The sequence below is a fragment of the Octopus bimaculoides genome, chromosome 24, assembly GCF_046866305.1.
Source record: "Octopus bimaculoides isolate indiv1 chromosome 24, ASM4686630v1, whole genome shotgun sequence".
In the NCBI taxonomy this organism is placed as follows: Eukaryota; Metazoa; Mollusca; class Cephalopoda; order Octopoda; family Octopodidae; genus Octopus; species Octopus bimaculoides.
The window spans coordinates 1,140,299-1,162,473 of record NC_142951.1 but is presented as its reverse complement, the minus strand read 5'-3'; the positions used below and the strand labels follow the sequence as shown (position 1 = coordinate 1,162,473).

Genomic DNA, 22,175 nt, shown 5'->3' with positions numbered 1-22,175 from the left:
AGTTAACTTGCTCCGTGTTGTCTTGAAGTTAGACTGCAAGGGAGATGTTGAAGTATTGATTAGCTCAGACCTCTGGCACGCTCCTCATCCTGTTTCATCGTAGCCAAACAAGGCAGCAGTGCTGAACAAACTGACGATTGCTATCTAATTAAAGATTACTTTAGCGAAAATTCTTTTTATTTATAACTGTTGATAGTAATTCTTATCGTTCGTTACATTCGTTGTCTCCTCAGCGAAGTGAGTTGGTCTTCATCATCATCATCATCATCATCATCAACAACATGATGCTAAACAATTATTATGATAATAATATTAATGGAATTTGAGTTCCATTTTTACTCTACTTTTTTGTTTTGTTTATTTGTTTAATTGCACTTTATTTTTGATTTTTGGAAAACAAAATCTTCTTAATTAGATCTGTCTCAAAGTGAGTAGAAGGTTTAACGATGATGTGTTGACCCTGATTTGTTAACAATCATCAATAGAACACAGGTGAGATGATGTAGTCCCAGTTGTACGTGTATATATATTGCTGATAGTTTCTGTAGAACTGTCAGGTGTGTGTGTGGGGGGGGGGGAAGCCAAAGTCAGCAACTCAATAATACAATCAACTAAACTTGTGATCGAATGGCATTTCTTATGTTAATTATTTTCATTGCAGCTTTTACTTTAATCTGTTTTACTAAAGTGCTAACGGTGATGGTGATGATGATAATTGTTTGTAATGTATAACAACCAATTAATTGATTAATTAATTAATAGTAATAAATAATAACGATGATGTTTTTTATGTTTCTTTCAACAGCTTCCTCATTGGAATTCCTGCAGTGAAGAAAGTTTTTTTTTTCTTAATCCAGCACATTTCTGCAGATATCACAGCAAGAAAACATTTTAAATCGTAAAACACTAAATAGTAAGTTTTGTTACTAAATTATGAAACAGTTGCTTGTATTTATTGTTAAATTAATAATAATAATAATTGTTTCTTCTATAGGCCTGAAATTTTTTGGGGAAGGGGGCTAGTTGATTGACTCGACCCCAGTATTAGCTCAACCTCTGCAACATTTGAACTTAGAATATGAAGACACACAAAATACCACTAAACATTTTGTCTGGCTAACAACACCATCTTAAATAATAATGGTTTCAAATTCTGGCACAAGGCCAGCAATTTTGGGGGAGGGGATAAGTCAATTACATTGAACTCCATGTTCAACTGGTACCAGTTTTATCGACCCTGAAAGGATGAAAGGCAAAGTCAGCCTTGGTGGAATTTGAACTCAGAACATAGAAATCGGTGAAATGCTGCCAAGCATTTTGCCTGGCATGCTAACAATTCTGCTAGTTCGTCACCTTACTGCTTTAAATAATAATAATAATAATGATTTCTAACTTTGAACAAGATCACTTATGTCCACTGAGCTGACAGAAATATACTTGGTTCATAGTTTATGAATCAATTTTATTATGAATATGAAAGGACTAAATATGGGCTTTTGTTTAATCTGGCTCCCCTCTGAGTCTAAATATCACAGGTAGTTAAAGAAAACAAATATCAGGTCTTGGTTGATGAGGCCATTGTCAAGGGATGGCATGCAGCCTTGTTCCCCTTTGAAGTCAGCTGCCTCGGTTTTCCAGCTAGATTGGTGCACTGTTTCCTACAGAAGATAAGTCTGCAACTCAGACAACTGAAGAAAGCCACCAAGGAGACAGACATGGCAACTGAAACAAGCTCGAGGTGGTTGTGGTTGATGAAAGACTGCAAGTGGAACCCTTTCACAGGGGAAGATTAGTTCAGCCCTCACTACCTCACTCAGGTGATGCGTACAGATTAAGGGATGAAATGCTTGTGACCTGAGATACCTGCTGGCAATAGAAAAGGATTTCCAGCATTGTGATGTATTTAGTAGAGCTTTTAATGGGCCAGTTACACAACACTGGCATTGGCCACGACTACAATCTCGCTTCGCTTGATGGGTCTTCTCAAGCTCAGCATATCACCAAAGGTCTCGGCCGCTTGTTATTGCCTCTGTGAGGCCTAACATTCGAAGATTGTGCTTCACCACTTCATCCCATGTCTTCCTGGGTCTACCTCTTCCACAGGTTCCTTCCACCTTTATTATTATTATTATTATTTTTAATCATCAGAAAGTTATGAAAGTATCTCAAGAGCTAAGAGTTTCATGCATGGCACTTACAGACTGAAACTCTGAGTGAGTTTTATAACTTTCTGCTGATTAAAAATAATGAAAAAAAGTTATGTCTACCCCTGTATTTATTTTCATGTTTCCAGACCCCTGATTAACCCCTATACACAAACCTCTCTTCCCATAACGTTGGCCCTCAAAAATCTCTTTCCTGTAGTTGTATTTAAGTGGAACATTATCGTCAATCTCACCAGTGCCAGAAATCCTGCAGAAGGCCATTGGCGCTGCCAATTCCTCCTCCACCACCAAGTAAAACAACTCTTTTACTCTTTTACTTGTTTCAGTCATTGGACTGCGACCATGCTGGAGCATCACCTTTTGTCAAGCAAATTGACCCCAGGACTTATTCTTTGTAAGCTTAGTACTTATTCTATTGGACCCTTTTGCCGAACCGCTAAGTTACGGGGACGTAAACACACCAGCATCGGTTGTCAAGCGATGGTGGAGAGAAAACACACACACACACACACACATATATATATATATATATATACGATGATCTTCTTTCAGTTTCCGTTTATCAAATCCACTCACAAGGCTTCGGTCGGCCCGAGGCTATAGTAGAAGACACTTGCCCAAGGTGCCATGCAGTGGGACTGAACCTGGAACCACATGGTTAGTAAGCAAGCTACTCACCAATGTTCTACACTCTCCAATGACTGTCATCCCTCCATTGTGCTAAACTTTTTATCTTGTTTCAGTCATTGGACTGTGGCCATGCTGGAGCACTGCCTCAAAGAGTTTTAGTTGAACGAACCAACCTCAGTAGTTTTTTTTTTAAAACTTGGTACATTTTTATTGATCTCTTGCCGAACTGCTAAGTTACAGGGACGTAATTAAACCCGACACTGGTTGTAATATGGTGATGGAGAGCAAATAGAAAGTTACACAGACAGACAATGGGCTTCTTTCAGTTTCCATGTATGATATACACTCACAAAGCTTTGGTTGGCCCAGGGCTATAGTAGAAAAAACACTTAGCCACGGTGCCATGCTGTGGAACTGAACCTAGAACCATGTGGTTGTGAAGCAAGCCTCTTACCACATGGCCACACCTGTGCCTATAGAGTAGTGACAACAGTTGAACCCTCTTTTAGGTGCAAGGCCTAATTTAGAAGAACATTCCTGATTAAAATCAATTATCTCTGCCAATATTATTATCAACCCTGGTTGTATTAGTGAGCGTGTTGATTAATTTAGGGTAAGATAACGAATGGTTTAATTAAAATGTCTCTGTTGAGTGGCTGTGTGGTAAGTGGCTTGCTTGCCGACCACATGGTTCCGGGTTCGGTCCCACTGCGTGGCACCTTGGGCGGGTGTCTTCTGTTATGGCCTCGGGCCGACCAGGGCCTTGTGAGTGGATTTGGTGGACAGGCTGAAGGAAGCCCGTCATATATATGTATATATATGTGTGTGTCTGTGTTTGTCCCCCCCAACATCGCTTGACAACCGATGCTGGTGTGTTTACGTCCCCTTAACTTAACGGTTCGGCAAAAAAGACCGATAGAATAAGCACTAGGCTTACAAAGAATAAGTCCTGGGGTCGATTTGCTCGACTAAAGGCGGTGCTCCAGCATGACCACAGTCAAATGATTGAAACGAGTAAAAGAGTTGATAATGAAGTTTTAAGTATAGGTCAAGGGGAGATAATACGAAGTGAATTGGTGAAATCAGAAAGGAACCAGTAAAGACAGTGAAATCACTGAGTTGTAAACTCATTGTGAGGAGAAAGAGAGAGAGAGAGAGATGTGTGGGGAACTATTAAGACTGATAGTAACTCTGGTAATTGAATGTAACGCTGGAGGTTAGGAATTAGTTTTTGGAAACTAATGGTTGTCATAGTTCAAAAGAGATATAAATTGTTAAAGAAGTTCATAATTTCAGACGAATGGTGTAATATGTTTTATGAAGAGTTATTGTGGGTTAATTTTTTAAAATTAGTGCGTAATTATCTTAGATGGGAATCTGTAATTAGTGTTGAATCGGGGAGCTGAGTAAACGAGGGAGACGGAGATACTTGATGAAAGAATTAAAAGCTGTGTTGAGTGTTCACGAGGGAGATTAGTTTGGTAAAAATGTTGTATGAGGAATTCAAGTAGCAGAAAAGTTGTAGGTAAAAAAAGGGAATACTAAGTTGGGGTGGATTTGTAACGACCTTTTGTTTTTTAGGGATCATAGCTAAAAGTTTTCTTGATGAAATGTAAAGTTGTTATAAAAAGAGGATATGAATGTAGTTTTAGAAGAGAGGTGTTGAGTTGGACAGCATTTAAGATAGAGAAGCCAAGTACTTAAAGAGTGAAGCTTGAGGGAAAAGAATCCCAGTTTTAATTGACGTGTATTCCTGTTAATAAATCTAATATTGGTCGTGGCATGCGTTCGAATGTTATGTTTTCAAAGGGAAGTAACCTCGTCTCGACCACGAGTGCTGTTCTTGTCTATCTTAGACAATAAGTGGCAATTGTCAACAGTCAGAAGAGACGACGAGGTCCTGAGTTAAGCACAAAAATTTCCAAATTTTCTCAACTAGTTTTCAAGTACTTTATGGTTAAATTCACATCTGCCCAAAATCATTTTGCTGAAAGATTTTTTTTTTTTTTTTTCATTAAAAGCATTGTGTGTGGTGAGGTTTTCTACAGAACATTCTTCACAATCAGGGCCCAAGTTAAACACTAGAATTCTCTAATTTTCTAGACTAGTTTTCAAATATTTTCCTTTAAATTTACATCTAAATTGTGTTTCATATTGTATTGTTATTAAGACTAGAAATTCTTCCAGTGTGTGTGCTCTCATCATATTCAACAGTATTGGTGTACACCATACAAAGAATATTTTATGAAATGGTTGGATACCACTGGACTGACAATGGCTATGTGTTATTTGTAGTATTAGTTTAATTTATATCCCACCGTAGTTAATTCTGCCTTTCACCCTTCCAGAGTCAAGGAAATAAGTTAACAGTAAAGTACTGGGTTTGAATTTAATCAACTGTCCCCTGACCACCACCACCAAGTTCCTAACTTTGTGCTTTTGTATCAATTTTATTAAATTTAATATCTGTGTGGCATACTCACCTATTATTCTCATTTGACAGTCATGCACAGAATTTGTTTCTGGTTATAAACATTACTTTGGTAGGTGTAAGAGGCCAGATCCGATCAGGATCAACATAAAACAAGTAGTATATTCAGGCCTGATATGGCTGGTTTAAATGCTAAAGGGTTAAGGTCATACCCCCCAGACACACCCAAAGATGTAGCAATCCTATTCAGGGTGAAAACATGACCATTTGGCAGTAAAGGGCCTCAGTGTTGGCAATTTTACTCAACTTGATTCTTTTGAGACCTGTGACATAAGGGACACAATATATCACAGAATGTCTGAAAGTAATTTAATCCTTTAACATTCAGATTACTTTGTCAAATGTAATGCTTATTTATTCACATTGTTTTTAATTAATTAAGCATTATCTCATGCCTTCAAGATTTTGATGATGTGTCTGTTAATTTTTCTAGAATGACATTGTAAGTAAGTGTGAGAGGCCAGATCTGGATAAAATAAGTAGAATATTTGAGCCAGATCTGGCCCATTTAAATGCTAAAGGGTTAAACCTTGTGAGCGGATTTGGTTGACAAACTGAAAGAAGCCCATCGTGTGTGTGTGTGTGTCCTCTTAACATCATACAACAGTTGTACACAAGTGGTGTTGTTTGTTTCTAACCTTTTGTGATAGTATGGCTGGTCATAGGAAAACATTACTTTCTCTTGAAAGCAAAGGTTGGCAACAGGAAGGGCATTCAGCCATAGAAAATCTGCAGCAACAAATTCCATCTGACCCATGCAAGCATGGAAAGGTGGATGTTAAAAGAAGGATGATGATGACAGTGGTGATAGTGATGATGCCAATTCATTCACAACATCATTTACACCAAGTTGAAGCCTGTAGCTGGCCCTGTGCCAAAACAGTTGCATTAAGAAAATCCATCTTGAAATAGTTTTGTTTCCATCCTAATACTAATGATTCTCGTTTATTTACTTACAAGTGATATCACATTTTCTTTGAGGCACTGCACTAAGACACTCAGTAAGCAATTAAGAAACTCTTCATAGATTTTACATCTGCACCAAGTTTCAAATGTTCTAAGTGGAAATAAAATGATACAAGGTGGCAAGATTCACCAACTACTGTGCTCTGAAGAGTCAGATGACAGTCTGTAATGGAAGTGATCATCATCATCATCATCGTTTTCCATGCTGGCAAGGGTTGGGCAATTTGACAGGAGTTGGCCAGCTGGAGAGCTTGACCAGGCTCCATTTGTCTGTTTTGGTATGGTTTCTATGGATGGATGCCCTTCCTAATGCCAACCACTTTAGAAGAGTATTCTGGGTGCTTTTTATGCAGCACCATCATGCATTTACCATTTCTATCTGACTTTTCAGAGATTGTAATCCTCTCATTTCATTTCTTTTGTTAGACTAGCCACTCTGTTCATTACCTTGTCTTAGTTCCTATCTACCAGGAGATTCAGACTAATGTAGACCCCCCCCCCCCCAAGTAGATTAACCAGTTTGTCTGTCCGCTGTTCCAGTACACTGTCCAGGTATTCAGTTACAAATCCACATCTTTGTCTGAGTTGATCTTGTCACTGCTTCATATTCCTTTAGAACAATGCCATTTACTTTGGCTTCAAGAGTGTCCAACACTATTACGGTGATGCCATTTGCATATACTGGCATTGATCTTATTCCACATTCTAGGAATGGCCTACCACTGTACATTGAAGCAATGTAGCTACTGGAAACAGGATTGAAACTAGCTGCCAATCAGTGAAGGTCAACCTTATTGAGAGCTTTCAGTTAAACCAAATTGATCAAGGCTACACTAAAGCAAGATTTTTCACCCATCCTCAACCAATATCTTACTTGGAGTATTTATGACCATCACATCATAAGATGAGGGGAAATATAGACAAGATCACCTGTGAGGGTGTTGCACATGTTGGACAATATGCTACCAATCAATGATAATCAACCAATATTAGAATCATTTCGCTAAAACTATTGTTGAAGACAGCCAGGTTACAAAATCTAGGGAGAAGCTGCACAAATAGATTGGGAAATGAAAGCAAACCATTTGGACAGACGTTAATTATAAGAGTTGAGAAAGAGCGTCTCTTTATTGCCGAGGTGGTGGGGTGGGGGCTAAATGTATACAAAGAACGACCTATTATAATGTGAACATTAGTAATTGCTAATGCAGACAAAAGCTAACGAGTCATACAAAAGCTACTCAACAAATTGTATAACGGGTCCAGAGCATACGTTTCTGTATAGAGCGGTTTGTAGTTAAGATTTATGATGAAGCAGAAAAGAGGGATGGTAATAATAATAATGGTAATAATAATAATAATAATAATAATAATGGTAATGGCTGACTGTTGACTGACATCTGTTTGGTTCCATTATGTGGCAGTTATTTGTTGCGGTTTTGCATTCTTTGATAAATTCCAGTGAATGTTTTACACATGTAGCAATAAAGTTGAAAACATTTAAAAACTTGTTTGCAAGCAATTGTGAATGAAAATCTCCCAACCACCTTTGCACTGTAATTAGCAGCTTAGAAAATCACGTTGAATACTAAATGCTTCCATACTGGAATTATGTCGTGTCTGTTGATCCTTAAAAATCAACTCTCATGAATTTGCTGTTCTGTACTTTATTTCTTTATGCCTGTATAGTTAAGAAGTTGCTTGTCAAGTATGAAGTTTCAGGTTCAATCCCACTGCATGGCACCTTGGGCATGTGTCTTCTACAACCCTGGGTCAACCAAGGCCTTGTGTGTGTATTTGTGTAAGTGATTTTGTTTTCTACTCACTGGTTGTAGACATCGGCTTTGCTGTTGGCCTTGTTTGTTCTCGCTCCACAAAACCATATTGGGGTTGTTTGTTTGATAGACTGGCAGATTATTACCTCACATTGAAACGGGTTGGTGACAGGAAGGGCATCCAGCCCTAGAAATCCCTGCTACAGCATACTCTCATTTAACCGATGCAAGCACGAGAAAGTAGACATTAAAACGACAACAGTGACAATTTACTCCTTGTGCTAAAATTTGAAACCAATATTTTTTTCTCCTTCTGCAATATTTTTCCGATATTTCCTGTGGGAATTGTTTTCATGTCCACCACTGAAAGTATTTTTGATTCTTGCTCTGCAAAGAGTGATTTGATGAAATATGTGAAAAAAAATTAAATGTGGAAAATGTCTTTTGTAAAAAGTCACTTGGTGTGCCTCCACATCTTGGTTTTTGTCAATGCCTTGGGGTAAAACCCAATTTTTGCAGTTAGGAATTCTAAAATTTGGAGCAGACGTAGTCACTTTTCTTGTTCAAAGTATTAAAAGGCAGCTAAAATAATAAACAAGCGAACTCAAATGGAATGTTCTTTTATTCATTCAAATCTAACTCTCCTCCTCTCTTTCTTTCTCTCTCCCTCTCTTTGCCTTCATTCTCTTTCTCCCTCCCTCTCTCTCTCTCTTCCCATTCTCTCTCATATGTCACTTATAAAAGAAAATCTAATTTTTACATTAAAAATGGCTTCTAAGAGAATACGATAGAAACTAGTATTGTAACTAATGTTTAACAATCAACTGCAGCCAATTTAAGCAGGAATTTCTATTCTTCACAATTTGTCTATTTTCTCTGTTACAAAAGACAGGTCTCTTGTATTACCTGTCTGTCTCACCTGTTATGGATGAGCTTACAACATTATAAATACACACATGTTCTATTCTCGTTAGCCTTTATAATCAGATTCATTAGTTCTTTGAAGACAATGGTTTTGTTTGATTGATCCATTTTTTCCCGTTGAGGATTGAAAGAATCCAGAACCAAATCAATACAAAACATAAAATTAATTTCAAAATGTTAGTTTTCACATTTATTGCATTTTGACAACTTGAATTTGATAAATTTGCTTCATTTTAATTAAGCCAAAACCATCAAAAAGAATCTCCAGTTTATTCTTTTGTATTCATTGTTGATATTTGGTTAATGATTGATATGGTGTTAGGGAGAAAGTTAGGCTAGATGAGATGCAGTTTGGTTTTGTGCCAGGGAGAAGCACCACTGATGCTATATTCCTGGTAAGACAGTTGCAGGAGAAGTTCCGAGCCCAAAAATAAACTTGGCTTTTGTTGACATGGAGAAAGCTTTTGACAGGGTCCCCCGATCCCTTATCTAGTGGTCATTGTAGAAACTAGGGATAAAGGAATGGCTGATGAGAGCTGTACAAACCATGTACAGGGAGCTGACAGTAAGGTGAGGATTGTCAAGGAGTATAGCAATGAATTCAGTGTACAGGTAGGAAGTTCACCAAGGATCAGTTCTCAGCCCTTTCTTGTTCACCATAGTCCTTCAGAGGAATTGAAGTCAGACTGTTGATGACCTTGTTCTTATTGCTGAATCACTACCAGAACTGAAAAAGAAAATTCAGGAGTGGAAGCAAGGTCTAGAATCAAAGGGCCTCAGAGTTAATTTAGCAAAAACCTAAGTCTTAGTAAGTAGGAAAACAGACAAATCCTAAATCTCTCCAGGGAGATGGCCCTGCTCAATATGTAGAAAAGGCGTAGGTAGAAATTCCATAAAGTGTACCCAGTGCAAGCTATGGAGACATAAGAGGTGCAGCAATATCAGAGGAAGGTTGACAGGGAATATAGTCTGAATGCTAAAGAGTTAAATTAAGATCAATTAGAACAGCAAGTTTCTATCATAGAACCAGGAGCAGCCTCAGTTGTGTTGGTGTCGGAAGGGTTAATCATCTTTCCACAATGAGACTAAAATTGTATGTTTTTTCACAAAAAATGCTCTGGTGTACACTATGAATCAATTCATAGACCATTGTGGGGCGTGCAACCTTCATCTTTTTTACATTTGCTGAAGGACCTGATTCCCTTTTAAAGACACACATCAAAAATACTACAAAGATGCAGTATTCATTTTTTTCCTCCCCTTTTTTTCTCCTTTCAATTGAAACTTCTGGTGGAGTTGTGTTACTTTGGCTGCAGTTCAAAGTTTTTGAAATCTCGCCAAATATCGATGCTGATTTTGTTGTGGTGAAAAATTACTAACATAAGCTGTTCTAATCACTGACGTACTTGTAAACATGCTGCTGATACTACTACTACTACTACTACTACTACTATTACTACTGTTACTACTGTACAGTTATCTTGGTTTAGAAGGTACCAGGTCTTCGTACTCACATGACAGTAGATGTAAAATAATGGACTCAATGAAGTATTACAGTATCAGTCCATAGCTTTTTAAAGCATAGTTCTATTGTAGTCACCTTATTTCTTTCCTCTCGGTGCAGGACAAGGCCCTTAATCTTATATACTTCAGTTCTCCCAGCTGTTAGGAATACGTAACACATTGTACATACTTAAAGTCAACGAGCATCATTTCTGCGAAGGGACTTTTTCCCTCTTTGCTCAATAGCATGAAAACTTGAGTTAAGCACCTGTACTTATTAAATCATCAGAGTTCCTGTTGCATATTTTGCCATTTATATTTACACACTCTCAAGAGTTAAGTCCTTCCTCACATGTCTTTTCCACCATCTTTTCTGTTTTTTCCAACTGGAGTAACTTGGCCTCTCTCCTCCAGCGAAGCACCTGGCATAAAATTACCTCCTTCCCTCCTACACCCCCTCTCAGTTGAGGGGCCTTGTCCTACGAGTTACAGTGATCTGTTTTATTCAGGTTAGGCACTGCCTACCTTGCCTACCCAAGTGGCATGTCCCTGATATATATGTATGTATGAATGTATATTGTGGAGGTGTGTGGCCTAGTGGTTAGAGTGTTGCATTTGTGATCACAAAGATTGTGGTTTCAATTCCCAGATCAGTGGTGTGTTGTCTTCTTTAACAAAATACTTAATTTTGTGGTGCTCCAGTCCACTCAGGTGTAAGTGGGGAACTCAGCAATGGATTGGGTATTGTGTTCGAGAGGGATTTGGCCTGCTCACCCCTGCAGGGTAGCATCATGTGACTCATGGGATATAAACATCGAATAATCTGTTCAATACAGTGATGTGTGTGTGTGTGTGTGTGTGTGTGTATATATTATGGCCTTCCATACATGCAAAACATGTAGTTCTGTATGAATCAGCTGTAATCCTAATCCTGTGTCAAGTGTTGCATTTTATTGTTTGTTAATCCGGAGTAGCACAGGTTGGTCTACTTTGTTCCAGGCAAAGATCACGGAAGCACAATTCTTATGGTATCTATGATTCCAAATATTGATCATAGAAACACTATCAGGATCTTATGGTTCCAACAACCGTAGATCATTGAAACACACTGCTATGGTGTCTGCGATTCTGCAGCTTCGTTAGACTGGATTAGCAGTGATTGAAATTTTTCATTAAGCATTTTGAGAGATAAGGATAACTAATCAACACTGGTTTCTTGTGAATATTTTGGGAAAGAAATATTTGAAAAGGTTCTGGTTTTTCCCTACATTCTCTTTCTGGAAATCATTTCCCTCCCTAATCTTGTCCAAAATTGTTTACACTTGGCGTGGACAGTCTTTATTGAGAACCAAGCCGCAATGAGATATAGCTCAGCATCATCAGGTGGGCCACTCCACTAAAACAAAATTCAAGGTAATTTTTTGTTGGTTTGCCATTGAGAAAATCCCGTGGGCTGCAGGTTGCCCAGGACAGGCTTCCACTCAGTTTCCGTCTACCAAATCTATTCCCCTGTCTATGGTCAGCCTGGGGCTATAATAGAAGCCATTTACCCAAGGTGCTGTGCAGTGGGATTGAACCCTGACCCAGAACATGTGGTTGTGAAACATATTTCTTAACCACTTCTTACAGTTTCCCCCCTCATTTGATAATGTTCTTATTTCTCGTCCCCCCCCCCCCCGCTGCCCCATCCACTTTATTGCTCATTTATTTCAATTAAGTTCATTTTGCCAAATTCTAAACGAGTTTCACAATGAAAAATATTCATTGATTTTCACAGACTCTTGGACTTTGCAATTGAGAAATCTTTTAGGTTTTTGAACGTTTTGTGTTTTGGAAGTGTTCTTTAAAATGTTATGGTAACAGTACCAATAGTAATGATGATGGGTGGTGGTGGTGGTGGTGATAGTAGTAATAGTAGTGGAGGTGGTAGCAGCAGCAGCAGCAGTAGTAGTAGTAACGACAGCAGCAGTAATGGTGGTGGTGGTGGTGGTGGTAGTAGTAGTAGTTTGTATTTAAATGGTTTGCATTTTCCTTTTTCTGTACTTATTTGTATTAAAAACTGAAAACAAAGATAATGTAAAAAAAAAGAAGAAGAAATACAATAACGCAATATAATTTTTTCCATTTATAGAAATAGCATTATTATACTCTCTGCTTCTTCTTCTCTCTTTTCTTTCTATCATTTTAATATTTTGAACAGAATTTTTTCTTTCTTTCTTTCTTCCTCTCGTTCTTTTTTTTGTTTGTTTATCAAAGCAAAACTGAGTGGAAAAGAAAGAAAAAGTAATTGAAAATCTAAACAACTAAACTGCATATTATCTTGTTGGTTTGATTTAAGTAAAGGAAAAATTGAATGAATTTTCAACCAGGATTCAACAATATATACACACACACACACACACATATACATACATACATACATACATACATACATACATATATATATATATATATATATATATATATATATATATATATATATATATTTGTAAAACAAAACAAAGTGTGTTTTTGTTTTTTCTGTGAATGGAAAACAAAGAAAAGCATGAGAAGAATTGAAATCTTCCATTATTTCACTGCAAGGCTGATTGAAAATGGTTGAAGTGTTGATTTTTCTGGTTTCTAATATTACATAGAGATAACTAGTGTGGAAGGAAGAGAAGGGGGGGAATCGGATGTTTTCATTTGTTTTGTTTCATTTCAGAACTTTTAATTTTCTTTGAATTTATTAACAATAACACTCAATTTATTCAGTATAATTTATTTTCTTCAAAGTATAATTGGTCTTTTTTTCTTCACAAAAAAAAAGCGAAAGAAGAAAAGGAAATTTTTGTTTGGATGTATTTTCAGTCATTGGAAGTCAGTTCCCAAGAAACATTCGCCTTGTCTGATTGTTTCTTGTTGAGGTGTGATTTGTGCAGCAATGGAAAAGCAAGCAGCTTAACAGAACTGTCAAGAGTTGTGTAGTGGGATTCCACCTGTCAGTTATTTGATGGCAACGCTGACACCTCTGTCAACTCAATCAGACTCAGCTCTGTTCCACTGATGTCGACTTGTTGGCTTACTTTTATGTAGAACAGTAATATGGTTTGCTAGTAGCCTTGGTTAACCTGTTCAGTTGAACCAGGATCTCAAGCAGTCCTTATCTTCAACTCTCTCAGTCAGTTTTGAGTGATTACTATAGATTAATTGGATCAATATGGGCTTAAATCCTTTTTTTTTACCCTTCTTATATTCTTATACCATCCTGTCTGAGACTGCTTCTGGTTCTTTGATATAAAATTGCACATTTTAATATCTCAAATAAACCTTCCAGACATCAGCGTCACCCTTTTGTTACTACATCACTGTTAGCATATACTGTCTTTGTTTCCATTAATTTTGGAAATATGAAGAATATAGTAAAATGACTTTGTCATTATTAAGCTAATATTTGGAATTTAAATTAACCTGGAATTTTGAAGAAGTGTTTTAATTTGAAATAACAAAGTTGGTATCATAGACACAGAGGCGATCTCAGTTTTGTATATAAAGAATTAAACCGATTAATTATTTTCAAAATTAATTAAAACACACATAAGGAATGTATTCTGGTTAGGAATATGGTCACCGAAGGGTTAAACTGTCTATTTGCTCAATATGGAGTAGAGCAGTTGCTGCTGCAGTTAAACTCCTGGGAAATCTGCTAATTTTTGGATTCGCTGGAGACAGACACACTGCAGTGATTTCCTGTTGGCAATTCTGTGACTAAACAACAGTTTGGACTTCTGCAAACCAAAATATTTTCACCAAACACTCAGTGTTGACTTGATACGACTTCCATGTTGACGATCTCTGATAGCAAAAGGAAAGATATGAGCTGACACATCATAGACATGTATACAAATAAACATAAAATGCAGTTCTGATATATCAGTTTAGAAGTCATGTTACATCAAACAGCAGTTACTAATTATCGTTATCTATACTATAATAAAGAAAGCTGCTTATTAATTAGTCTGGAATGTGTAACTATTACTAAAAGAAGCACTGTTTAGAAAATCGTTAAAAATGATAACTTTAGTATATTTTTTTATCAAAAGTGGTTTTCAAGTTTCATTTATTATTGAAGATTTCAGTTACAGACACCTAATTTTAAGTTAGTACAACATTTCCACTTTGTCCTCCCCCCTCTCTCTCTCTTTCTCTCTCTCTCTCTCTCACTGCATTACATTACTTTCTACAAATATATCACTAAAAAACCATTTCTACAGCATCAGCCAAATTTGTTGATTTCAATATCCTTTCATGTTTGCTGGGGTTTTTTTTTTCCTGAAGAAATAGAAAGCTGAAGAAGAAAAATGGTTTTAATTTATCTAAGTGAACTGCACCAAATATAAACTTGTCTCATTTTCTTTCAACTGAAGTATTTTACTTTTGGAGCACAATTTGTTATAAAAAAAAATATTATAAGAGACTGGTGCCATGTAAAAAAAAAAAGCACCTGTGCTGGCATCATGTAAAAGACATCCATTCTGGTGCCACATAAAAAGATCCCTGAAGGTGCCACATAAAAAGCATCTGTTCTGGTGCCATGTATAAAGCACCGATGTAAGTGCCACACGATAAGCATTGAGTGCACTCTGTAAAGTGGTTGACATTAGGAAGCGCATCCAACTGTAGAAACCATGCCACAACAGACAATTGGAGTCTGGGGCAGCTCTCCAGCTTACGAGCATGAAAAATGGATGTCAAATGATGGTGATGATGATGTTAGAGTGTAGGATAAGGACTAGAGCATGAAATCTGTTGTATATCTCAGTGGGAAAGTAATGCAATCTCATGTTTAGAGTCACGTGTTTGAACCTTTTAGAAGTTTTTCAGTGTGATATTTTTCCCGTATGTATTAGGTGTGCATTCCAGTTCACTGCCGTGTTAATTACAATATCTTCGTTTACGTGTGTGTGTGTGTGTGTGTAGATTGTTTGAAGTGGTGTACAGATTTGATATATCAAGAAAAGGGAGGCAGTCAGAATTTTGGATAATTATTTATTTAGCATTTTCATCTTGTTTCAGAGATTCAATCAGGAATGAGATGCCTGATTAATCTCATGTAACGAGATGAAAGGACTAAATAAATAATTATCCAAAATTCTGATTACCTCCTTTTCCTTCTTCTCTCTCTCTCTCTCTCTCACACACGCACATACAGAATAAACTGAGTGCTTTTGTGTCGCTAAGTAAAGTGAGCAGAACTTTATGAATTCTAAGGCTGCCTTTGTGTGTTTGCTGTTAGTCTAAATATTTATTTCTCAAGCTATTGAGTGCTCAGATGTCGGCAGAAAGGGATACAAGGGGAGATGAGTCATGTCACAGCAGAAAAATTACACAAATTGGGAATTAAATGTCGAAATATTCTTTTCTACTCGAGGCACAAGGCCTGAAATTTTTGAGGAGTGGGGGGCAGTCGATTAAATTGACTCCAGTATGCAACTGGTACTTAATTTATCGACCAACTAAAGTGTCATGTGACAACAAGCTGGTGCTGGCTGCTGGAACCTTACCAGCGAGTATTTAAAGGGAAATTTGGCAGGATGATCAGTCGCCCACTGACACTCGTTGAGGCCAGGGAACAGAAGAAAGAAGGAGAAAGAGGAAATGCACTCAACACCAGAACTGAAGACATCTCTGAAAGGGGGAGCCCCACCACATCGAAAACGGTAGAGGAGTAGGGGCCGAAGCCAGACGTGGTTCCTCCTGATGATGTCTTTAGCCACTGGATCCTATAAAGGAGCCGTTGAGGTAGCAAACCACAAAACACGGTTGGAATTCCTTCCTTATTAACCATATTTAAATATAATTTATAGCCAATTATGCAAAATTTAGTGAATTGCATTTTGTGGTTAATTACATGATTTCAATCATTTAGGCTATTCAATACTTGCATAACTAATCATATATTCAAAGTGATTTTTATTAACAAACTGACAGGTGGGAGTGGTGGTGGGGGGTCTTTTATTATTTTTTTTTTTCTTCCTTTGTTTATTGGATCAAAGTTCTTCCAAATGGTGTGAAGGCCAATGTTTCTTTGTCCGAGAACCAATTCCCAAATATCTTCCTGAAAACACTTTGTTTTATGTCTTTCTGTTTTTCTTTTCTTTCCTGCATCATTAATCTTCACATTTTCATTGTCTTTGTAAAATGTTTTTTAATCCACAAATCCTTATTAAACTGGTTTCTTCTCTAATTCTCTCCTTCCCCGACCCCGCACTCTCTTAAGTTCTCTTCTCCACTCCCTCACCTCCACCCCCCCCACTCTTCCTCCTTTGTCAGTTGACTTCTGGCTTTAATTGTCAGCAGGTTGTCAATCTGTCAAGTGTTACCTATTTATTAATGAAGAAGAAGAGAGCATTTAAGGAAGCTGCTGTTTGGATGGAATTTCTCATCTGAAAGGCTTCTGTCTGTGCTTACTTTTACCACTCATTTGCTTTCTACTTCATTCAATACTCTTTGAAAATGCGAAGAAATCAATTCCTTTGTCTGCTTAGTTGAAATATCTTGTCAGTGAAGGCAAGCCGAAATTGACAGCTGAAATTCTTGTAAACTTAAAAAGCTCGTTGGAAATAGAAAATGCCAAGATATTGCAATAATATTCTGGTTACTAGGACAAGCAATATGGCCAAGCGTTTGCTTGGTGGTTCTACTGACTCTCGTCTTGTTACATTGGCAACTCCATATTCCACCAGGATTGACTTTGCATTTCATGAGGAGTGCATGAATAAGTATCTGTAATATCCCAGGGTTAATTAAATCATCTGTACCTTTAATTAGTGGACCTTGGCTTTGTGTTAAGTCAATACTTCATTGCTAAACAACACAGAACTCTCTCGACACAAGTGTGGTTTCAGGTTCAGTCCCACTGGGTGGTACCTTGGGCAAATGTCTTCTACTATAACCCCAGGCTAGCCAGAAGCCATGTGTGTGGATTTGATCGATGGAAACTGAAAGAAGCTTGTCATGTATGGGTGTGTGTCTTGGCCTTGATATCACGAGAGTTGTAAATGAGCATCACCATCATTCAAGAGGTGTCCTTCATCTCCAGTCTTCCATGTCAACATGTCTGGCCATAAGGAAATATTCACCTTCTTTGAAAACAGGTAAAGGTTGGTGACTGGAAGAGCATCCAGCTATAGAAAATCAACCTCCACAGATTCAATCTGACCCATGCAAGCATTGAAAAGTGAACGTTAAATTGATGATGACAATAATAGTAGTGTAATACATGTTATTATTATGTCCAGCATGCTAATAGGCACACCGGACAAAATGCTTAACTATATTTCATTATAGTACTGGTCAGTCTTGCAGTAATTACAGTGGTGGTCAGTGGTACTGGTCAGTCTTGCAGTAATAACAGTGGTGGTCAGTGGTGGTGGTCAGTCTTGCAGCAATTATAATATTGGTTGCTTTATTACAATAGTTGTAGAGTTGGTCAGTCCCTCCATTGTGTAATGACCACATCATCAATAATCTGTGTAAACCTCTTTAATGTTTTTTTTTCCGTAAACACCACTTGTATCGAAGTGAAAATACTAATGGGCTTAAGACCGGACTGGACTGGACTATCTTTGTGATAAGACAGCATTATAATGGGATTAATTTCTTAACGACTTGTTTGTTGAAATAACTTTGTGACAGGAGAGAACATTAAATAAATCTCTGTTCACTTTCTCATTTGTTTAATTAGTGTCATTAATTCCTTGTACCCCAAACATACACAGGTGAATGCTAACACACACCTACACCTTGTCTGGTGATCCTGTATTGCTTGTATGTCTTGAAAAGCTCCGTTTCATTCAGGTTCTCTTTCTATTCCTCTGCCAGTCTTAGATGTCTGAAGTATCGTGTGATGACAGAAGGGTAAAACCAAGAAGTGACAAGGTGAGATCTCAGGTTGTTGTCGTCATCATCATCATTACCATCATCATTTAACATGCGTTTTCTAGCTGGTATGGGTTGGACCGTTTGACAAGTGCTGAGCAGCTGAAGAGCTGCCAGGGCTCCATGTCTGTTTTGGCAGGGTTTCTACAGCTGGTTGCCCTTCCTAATGCCAGCCCCTTGACAGAGTGTACTGAATGCTTTTACGTGGCACCATCACCCACGGACCCGCAAGATTAGGAACACTCAGCTGAAGAGGGATGCAGGGGTCATGCCTGTATACAAGGACAGCCTCAATTTTACTTAGCTTGACATGTCTCCTCAAGCACAGCGAACCACTAGGGGTCTTGGTCCCCTGTCATTCCTTCTGTGAGGCCCAACATCTGAAGATCCTTTCTCACCACTTTGTCCCACGTCTTCCTGGGTCTACCCCTATCACATGTTCCCTCCATGGGCCTGTTTTACCACTTGACAACTTGGTACAATAGGCATTAAAATAATGACTTTTACCATTTGACAACTGATATTGGTTTGTTTACATCCCTGTACTTTGCAGTTCAACAAAAGAGACCGATAGAATGAATACCAGACTTTAAGAAAACATAGATACTGGCATTGATTTGTTCAACTTAAACCCTTGAAGGGTTTAAGTCTGAAGAAATGCCACTTGGCATCCTGTCCGATTCTCTACCAATTCTGCTCCCTTAACCCATTTAAACCATCAAATCCACCCAAATATTTTTCCTGTTTTATGTCCAAACTGGCCAGACCCAGCTTCTCACATCTGTGGCACCAGCAAAGCACCTGAATTGGTGCCACATAAAAAGCACCCAATCCTCTTTGTGAAGTGGGTGGCATTTGGAAGGGCATCCAGCCATAGGAACCAGGCAAAAAAAAACAACAAAAAAGAAAATGAAGCCTGGTGCAGCTTTCTGACTTGCAAGCTTCTGTCAAACTCATCAACCAGCATGGAAAACGGTGGTTGGATGATGATGATGATGATGATGATGATGATGATGATGATGATGATGATAGTGATGATGATGATGACATCAACATTTCGAAGCCATGAGATGATGCATAATTAATTGAAAACAATGTGAATAAATAAAGCATTACATGTGACAAAATAATCTGAATGTTAAAGGGTTAAATGGTTTCAGATTCTGGCTCAAGGCCAGAAATTGTAGGGGGCGGGGGTGGGGTTTAGTCAGTCGATTACATTGACCCCAAGACTGGACGAGTGCTTTGTTGTATTTAATCAACCCTGAAAAGATGAAAGGCAAAGTGAAACTTTGCCAGGGTTTGAACTCTAAATGTAAAGAACCAGGAACCGATGTCGCTGAGCATTTTGTCCAACACTAATAATTCTACCAAGTGCTGTGTGTGTGTGTGTGTGTGTGTGTGTGGACTTTACTCCTGGCAGATCAATGGCAAAAGAAAGAAAAAGAAAAGAAAAACATAAACTGCTTTATATAGTCTGTACCATAAGTAAGGCAGTGTATTAACATGTTTTATATTAACATGACTGGCTCAAAGAGCAATATTCAGAAAGCATTTTTAAGTGTGTGTGTATAGCTGTGTAAGTGTGTATGTATTGTGTGAGTATATATAGCTGAGTGTGTGTGTGTGTGTGTGTGTAGCTTGTAAAATTGGTTGTGTGTCGATTAGATTTGCTTTTAGTAGTGAGTGGGGGGGGGAGTTGGCCAAGTGTTAAATGTAGTCCACATAATGAATTGCAACAAGTGGGAATCCTTGGGGTTTTAACATTTTTGTTTGTTTTTGTTTTTTCTTCTTAATGGAAATCTCACAGACAGACGGGGAATTGTAGGTTATTCAAAGAATTAGTAACAAAAAGGGGGGAAAAAAAATAGAAAGGAATATTTCGTATAATTTTTACTGAATCAACTCCCGTCGTCATCATCATTGCCGTCATCGTTTTCTTCCACTGCTGTACACAGTTTCATTGATTGGGAACTTGCTGTTTTTCCCTGTTAATTTTATCAGAGAGAAAGATTAAAATGTGTGATTAAATAAAGACAAAAATATTGCAGTGGCTATTTTCACTCTCAGTGCCGGGGAGATGCTGTAATAGTGCGCAAGGAATTGGTAGGGAAGGTAAGTGTACTTTTAAATACACAATGAGGATGATGATAATAAAATTAATAATAATAATAATAATAATAGCTGTTGAAAACTGTTCAAAATCAATTGTAGTTAAACCAGAAATAACAGAATTCTAGACATAATGAAAACGCAGTAGTTGTTATTCTCTCTCTCTCTCTCTCTCTCTCTCTCTCTCTTTCTCTCTTTCTCTCTCTCTCTCTCTCTCTCTCTCTCATATCTCTTTTCTTTTTAATTCTTTTCCTCTAGCTGCAATGAAGATTTCCATTTCATTCTACAGATATGCACCTCCAACACCACCACATGTGCACATGCACCATAAGCCTTGCATTGAAATTGTTGCATCTCCACAAAAGGATAAGGTCTTTGTGTTATATCATCATCATCATCATTTTAATGTGCAGTTTTCCATGCTCAGACAGAATTCATTGAGGTGAATCTGCTATGGCCAGGTGCCTTCCCTGTCACTACCCCTCACCTGTTTCCTCTTGGTCGAAAAGCTGACCGTGTAAAAAGAACCCAGTCTGCTCTGTAAAGTGGTTGGCATTAGGCAGGGCATCCAGCCATAAAACCCATGCCAAAGTAGACCTTTCTGGTGCTGGTACCGCATGAAAAAAAAGGCACCTGATCCACTCTGTAAAGTGGTTGGTGTTAGGAAAGGCAGACAGTGGAGTTGGGCAGAGTTCTCTGGCTTGCCAGCATGGAAGACGGATGTTAAATGATGACGATGACAAGACTGGGAATGGTGTCAAGACGAGGACACACACAATGGGCTTCTTTCAGTTTCTGTTTACCTGATCTACTCACAAAGCTTTGGTCAGCCTAGGGCTGTAGTAGAAGGCACTTAGCCAAAGTGCCACACAGTGGGACTGAACAAGCTGGAGCAACATGAAATAAAGTGTCTTGCTCAAGGACACAATACACTGCCGGGAATTGAACTTACGACCTTACGATCATGTGCTGAGTACCCTAGCCACTAGGCCATGTGCCTTCACCGGCCCCTATTCTGCAGCTTGATGCCCTTCTTGGTGCAAATCCTTATGTCCCCAGACCCCTACTTTACTGGTTATTGATCTCATTTCACGGTTGTTGCAACAGGAGTATCTGGGGAATAAAAACCAAATCATGGGAAAGTGGTGGTGGTCAGGGTTGGTGAAAACACAACAACGAATCTGATAACTTTGGATAAGTTTGTGTATGGTGGGGGTGGGGTGGGTCAGGACTGCCTCCAACCATGTCTGTGGAGTACTCTCTTCATCTGAGAAGAAGAATGGAGTTTCTCAGCTCTTGCAAAATCTCTTCTCTCTTCTCCCTACACCGTCCACACTAATCAACTAATCCAGATCCAGAGACACACATACCCTCTGGATTCTAATCCTCTCGTCTGTGACTAGGAAGTGGATCCCACCTGTCACATGTCTGGTCTGGATACAGCAAATATAATAAGTTCTGCTTTTGTTGAGTCTCTCAGGTGAGCCAGGTGAAAAAAAAGCCATTTAGCATGTATGATCTCATAATACTCATTATAAATTTAACACGTTTGTCTGTGGTTAAAAAGGGAGAAGCAAATGTAAAACACTTCACCTCTTGTCAAGAGAGATGTAGACATCACAAACTCATATAACTGTTAGTGTTATCGATGGAAACCAGATGGGGGGGGGGGGGAGAAAAAAAACAACC

General features: G+C 38.2%; 1 protein-coding gene across 8 annotated transcripts in view; it reads left to right on the top strand.

Moving 5' to 3' along the window:
* Positions 1-22,175, top strand: part of LOC106876049 (nuclear pore complex protein Nup50) — a 72,285-nt gene that overhangs the window by 31,425 nt on the left and 18,685 nt on the right. For 3 of the 8 annotated variants that reach the window (XM_014924446.3, XM_089341000.1, XM_052976783.2), the window contains exon 2: positions 806-913. Coding sequence is in view for 3 of the 8 variants with exons in the window: in XM_089340998.1 (XP_089197124.1) it covers positions 18,324-18,374 (51 nt within the window). In the remaining 5 variants the exon portion in view is untranslated. Of the gene's footprint in view, positions 1-805; positions 914-7,941; positions 8,054-18,317; positions 18,375-20,336; positions 20,490-22,175 lie in introns of those variants that run through there. The other 5 variants (XM_014924444.3, XM_014924445.3, XM_089340998.1 and 2 more) reach the window with 4 other exon arrangements.